The 6,000-nt window shown below is 39.9% G+C and overlaps 1 protein-coding gene across 2 annotated transcripts in view; it reads left to right on the top strand.

Annotated features, from left to right (window-relative positions):
- The first annotated feature begins 1,701 nt into the window (after positions 1 to 1,701).
- Positions 1,702 to 6,000, top strand: part of SKAP2 (src kinase associated phosphoprotein 2) — a 184,856-nt gene continuing 180,557 nt past the window's right edge. The window contains exon 1 of one of the 2 annotated variants that reach the window (XM_030308134.2): positions 1,702 to 1,984. In XM_030308134.2, the coding sequence (XP_030163994.1) occupies positions 1,918 to 1,984 (67 nt within the window). In that variant the 5' untranslated portion in view covers positions 1,702 to 1,917. The remainder of the gene's footprint in view (positions 1,985 to 6,000) is intronic. The other variant, XM_030308135.1, reaches the window with a different exon arrangement.

The following is a 6,000-nucleotide window of genomic DNA, read 5'->3' as shown; positions in this document are numbered from 1 at the left end:
ATGAATGGATAAAGATGTGGCACACACACACACACACACACACACACACACACACACACCCATGGAATATTACTCAGTCATCAAAAAGAATGATATCTTGCCATATGCAACCATGTGGATGGACCTAGAATGTATTATGCTAAGTGAAAGAAGACAATCAGGGAAAGACAAATACTATATGATTTCACTCAGATGTGAGATTTAAGAAACAAAACAGATGAACATATGGGAAGGGAGGAAAAGAAGAGAGGGAAACAAAACCACCAGAGACTCTTAAAAGAGAGAACAAACTAAAGGTTTATGGAGGGAGGTGGGTAGGAGATGGGCTAGACAGGTGATGGGTATTAAGGAGGACACTTACTGTGATGAGCACTGGGTGTTGTATGTAAGTGATGAATCACTGAATTCTACTCCTAAAACCAATATTACACTGTATGCTAACTAAAATTTAAATTAAAAACAACAACAACAACAACAGAAAGCCCCAACAAATCTCAGGATGTCTAGAATCAGAACTACCTGGGGCTCATTTAAAATGCAAATAATCAGGTCCCACCCTAAGTAGAATCAGAATCTCTGGGAGTGGAACTTGAGACTCTGTATTGTTAATAGTTCTGTCATCGTAATGCAAACTGAAATTTGAGGACTATTGATTTAGTGAGGGTTGGAGGGTAGAGGAATAAACAATTTACACTGTGATTGGAACCACAATACAGTGTTTACAATACAATAGTAGCATGAAGGAAAGAGTTTTGCCAGGGCAGTTCTCATATGAAGTATGTGTGTGTGTGTGGGGGGGGGGCATTAAGCATATATAAACATACACACACATATTTGGTATATACATATATAGAGAATATACACCGTATACAGAATACACACACACACACACACACACACACACACACACTTAAAGACACCAGAACGTGTCTTTGGGGTTTTAGAGAAAATCTGTTACGATTTACAGATAGAACACATGCAATAAGCATTTTGTTGACTAAACGATCAGGTTGGATTGAACACATTTTATAATTCCATTCTAATCACTAGCAATTTTCTTTTTGATGTTTACAGATGGGACAGTAGTATCGATGTCTATTTAGCTATATATATTTTTAACTCAAAAGGCCAGTGACTAGAACTCCTCACTCTTCATTTGTACCGGGGGAAGTCGCCCCAACAATAAGAATCAGGCAGAAAAGTAATTTTAAGAGCCAATCGGATTGCTCTCTGGAGCAGTTCCAGACTGACCTCTCAGGGAAGACTGGCGGAAGATGGGTCTTGGTTACCTCATTCAATCGGACAAAGAAAGCCATAATAGTTTAGGGAGGCTGAAAATTCCTGCGGGTTATTACGCGAGGTGTTAAACCTCGGCCGGGCTTACCGTTGGCCAGAGGTCCCTTAATCGGAAAACTCAGAGGTACTATGGACACCTTAATTTTCGGGATCCTGGAGAAACGGTCAGCAGTTGTGGAGGTACCAGTAACCAAAATGGCTGCAAGGCGCTTCAGGCTCCGGATCAGCTGATGCCGCCGGAGTTCGCTCCCTTCCCACCAGCGGCTCCTCCCGCTCCCTTACGTAGAGGTGGGCGTGGCCTGTTCTGAAGCGCTTTTCCGAGGCTAGGAAAACCGAAGGATACACATGCGCAGTTCGGCCCCTCAGGCCCTTTGGTTCTCCTCCCAGCCCATCGCCCCGCCCCGATCTGCCGGGAGGGGCTGGGCCGAGAGTCCGGCCGCTGCTGGCTGGGGCTTTAGTGACTTCCTTGTTGTGAACCCCGGCCCGGCGGTGTCCGGACTCGTAGCCCCGCTGCCCTTAGCGGGACCGCTAGCCTGAGTCTAGGTCGCAGCCGCAACTCCAGGCCGTCGATTCCCTTTTCAGCACAGGTCTTTCCCCTCCGCACGCCTCGCGCTCCCTAACATGCCCAACCCCAGCAGCACCTCCTCTCCCTACCCCCTCCCTGAGGAAATTAGGAACCTGTTGGCAGGTAAAGAGCGGGAAGGGGGCGGGTAACGCTGCCGGGGCGGGGGCGGGGGCCAGGGGACGGCGAGCCGGTGGGGACAGAAGCATTCAGAGTCTATGCCCTCCCTCCCCACGCTTCCCATGTGTCCTGGCCGGTGGGAGCGGGACTGGGAATGGGGAAAGAGGGGTTTGAGGAAGGGAGTGGGCGTGTGTTGAAATTTGGTCCGAGGATGTTGGGGGAGCCCTTTTTGATGAGCTACACTAATTGGATCAGGACATTTCTGTATGCATCGTGAGGACGTCTTGTGCGTGTGTGAGAAAGAGAGGCGAGGGAGGGAGAGGGAATAATAATGCGTGTGTGAGAACTGGGAAGAGATCAGAAGTCAAAGAAGTAGTTCTTTGGTGGCCTGACCAATGGAGGAGAAGGGCGTAAAAATGCAAAAAGATGTCTGAGCTACAGGTGTTAGGGGTTGTGGGACGCAAGGATTTGTCATTTCCAAAACTCCCATTTTTCTTAAACATTCATTGTGCTCATATTTAAGACTTTGAAAGAGGGCTTGATTCTCAAATAGCCACTTGTTTTCAGCCGGAGTGACATATTAACACAAAAAAGGAAGTATGTATTAAGGTCCAACTTCCTGTGTCACACGATGAAAGTACATCTTTGCATCCTCATCTTCCCCTTTTAAGTCTTAAATGACCATTTATAGGAACTTACGTTAGGAGTTCAGGATGCGGTTATTCAAGGCTGTGACGAATCCACTGCTATAGCCCATGACTATACTAGATATGGAGATGTATATTTCTGCACAAGGCAGAAAATACATCTTTTTAGGGTAGCACAAATCTTACCTATCCTGATGCTCTTGGAATTCTTATCATCATTCACTTTGTCCTGCGTACATCAGAATTCTAGAAACTGAATTTGGATTGTTTTACTTGAGTCATCTCCTAAGTATTTATCTTTCAATATTGCTCATGGATAACTGGATTAAAAGTTTCTTTTGGATGTATATTACAAGGTGCTTATTTTAACCCTTAATATCTGACATGTGGCATTTTAAATAGTAAGTTGCTATTATAGCAGTGTGAGACCAAATCTCCTAATATGCTGTTTTGCTGGTTAGCATCATGAATATGATCAAGAGAATAAAACCAGTAGTGTGTGAATGGAGACTTATGTTTGAACATGATTACAGGGTGATAAATGCATTTGTGGTGGTATAGTATTTTACTCTAAAAATTGCTTATTGTCATTAATGGGTACCACTAAGGGAGATATAAAGAACTGTAAAGACTGATTTAAGGCAGCTTTTATTCCATTATATGAGAGTTTCACTTGAGTACTGCTTTTATTTTACGACAGTTAACATTTTCATTGTTACACTGCTGGAATTGTGTGTTTAGAATACTATTTTAATAACCAGACCAGAGAAGTGTTTATCATTATTCCAAAAGTAGATGGCACCACTTTCAGGATTTTCTAGGTGTGAACTTTTTGAATTTAAGAACTAAAGTGCAGATCTCTGGGTGCACCCCTTTAAAGCTTGAGAGCTCCCAACAGTAAGCAGTTTGTTGTTTGGGTCCATAATCAAACATTTGCACATAGTATGATTTATAGGTTATGAGACTCATTATTCTCTGAGCCCCATAATTACAAATATTTCGTGTGGCCCTTATTTTTGTAATTTAGTTGAAAGCTTAGAATTACATAATATTTAAATTATCTCCGAATGCTAACTTCCTTTATTTCTCTTTAGTCAGTTAATATGCCTGCATAATGTCTGAAATGAGTGTTTTAAAAGTCATCTTACTGTTGTTTTCATTTTTTCACATGAAAGCAAGCCACATATTAAAACACATGAAGTATTAAAAACAAATAGTAAAATACTAACATTTTGGAGATTGTAAATTTGGCTTATACTTTATTTTCAGAGGACATTTTTAAGAGGTATGGATATGAGAAAATATCTATTGTCTATCTATACTTTTTAAAGAAATGAAGCAAGTGAACCAGTGTTTTTCAGTTTTCTTTTTTAACTCATCATTCAAATAAAGTTGCTTAACATTTTATGTTTGACTGTAATTAAAATCTTTTGGGGGTAGGAAAGTTTTCGGGAATAAACGTTCTCTGCAGCCTTTTCACAGTTTCCATCCAAAAACTTCTGTTGGGGTTGTACATGATTATTTGCATAATTCAAATGTGTTGGGTAATAGTACATGGCTAGATTTAAAAATTACTAAAACTCTACAGGGAGAGCATTGGCTTACATTTTAGAGATTGCTGGATTACCTAGTACTTTCTTTGGAACCAAGAAGGAGATTTTGGTAGCCGTGGTTGTAGTTAACAGTTGAGCTCTCTAACAATGAATTCATGGTGCTGTGCTAGAATTCCAAGCCAGAGAAGACAAGGAACTAGACTTTTCAGGCGCTTGAAATCCCTTGCCTACAGAAGAAAAGGATATCAAGTCAAAAGATAATGCCTATCAAAATAACATTGCTTTGGACAGTTCCCTTTGTGTTTCGTGTGCCTATTTTCCAAAGCGTTATATGTCCTCTGTGTCAAATGTTTGACATTTCAACTGCTTGATTGCGCTATAGGTGCTCAAAGGTATTCTTACCAATTTATATTATTTTCTCTCTATTTTTCTTTCTGATTGTAGCAGTTTTAGGCTTCGATATTTGTTCCCCTCTCCTCTCATTTCTTTCCCTCTAAAACGTTCTATCGAAATGCAAAAACCCATAGATGCTATCATTCTTAACTCACATTTAATGATACTCTTGGAAAAGTGGCTGTATAGTTTTGACTGTCAGCGATTTATATTTCTGTGGAATCAGTATATTAAATCTTGAAAGCCTATGTTCCTTATAAAAGCGTTGTATTATTCTTCTGTTACATGAATAGAGAAAAAGTTTACAGATTTTTTGTTAAAAGTCAATTTCGACCTGCCATAGGCACTACAGGCAACCTTTAATGTTTTTTTTTCGCAACATTGGAAGGAGAGGTTTCGCCTGGATAATTGGAAGCAATGGATAATTCCAAATCTTGTGCATTTAATCTTTTCCTACATCCAAATATTTTGACTAGGGCTAACAGCAAGAATAATCTTGATTTATGTGAGTTATTCCTCCAGGCAGGCAGGAAAGTGAGAGGAACTAGAAGCACTGGCCCCCAACCCCCTTCATTTGTTTAATCACCCTTTGAATACTGGAGCCTTAGTGGTTTGCAATCAGATATTCCCATTCATTCTCATACATTTGTTTTAGGACAACATGTTTAAAAAGGAAGCCTGTAAGAGGATATAAGTTCCTTTTTATTAAATTAGAAAATGACACCAACGTTAAAAGAACAAAATAGTGGTTGTCAGGACTCTGAAAAATCAAAACCAAACCAAACAAACAGTAAACAAAGTGGCCATATCGTTTCTGCAATATCTGTGTGAAATTTTTTCACACGGCAGACTTGGTTAGAAATATTGCATTTTCCCCTACTGGGGATTTCCAGAACTCTTTTTTTTTTTTTTTTTTTTTTAAGCTTCACACATTAAAATCTATACAGAATGCAGTTCAGTTGAAATAGAGGGAGAATTTTTTCAATGCTGAGAATAGTATGGTTTGATTTCCACCTTTCCTAAGTTCTGTTTATAATTTGGTCAACATTTTGGGTTTATTTTTCCTATGAGAATTATTTATGGTACGTCTAGTGTCCCATAATTTCCTTCTGGGGCATTGGCTGAGTATGTAAAGGGAAGAGTGCCACCTACTGAGTCACCAATAGTCACCTACTTCTTTAGCACCTGGATTTTCCTACAGAGCAAGAATAAGCCTGCCCTATTTTGGCGGTAATAGCTAATGAGCATCAAGCTGATAAGAAGACATTTGATCTCAAAGTGAAATCAGACTATGACACCTCTAAGGTTTTCTCTTCTAGAAACAGGAATATGTGTTTGTAAGTCAAGGGATCAAAAATTTTAAATTTCTTGTATGGGTCAAATAATGTAGATGAATTAAGATGTGATACTAAAAAAATTATTTGCCTTT

This window comes from Lynx canadensis, chromosome A2 (genome assembly GCF_007474595.2).
Source record: "Lynx canadensis isolate LIC74 chromosome A2, mLynCan4.pri.v2, whole genome shotgun sequence".
Taxonomy (NCBI): Eukaryota; Metazoa; Chordata; class Mammalia; order Carnivora; family Felidae; genus Lynx; species Lynx canadensis.
The sequence above is the reverse complement of the archived record's forward strand: the minus strand, read 5'-3'. Positions and strand labels throughout refer to the sequence as shown.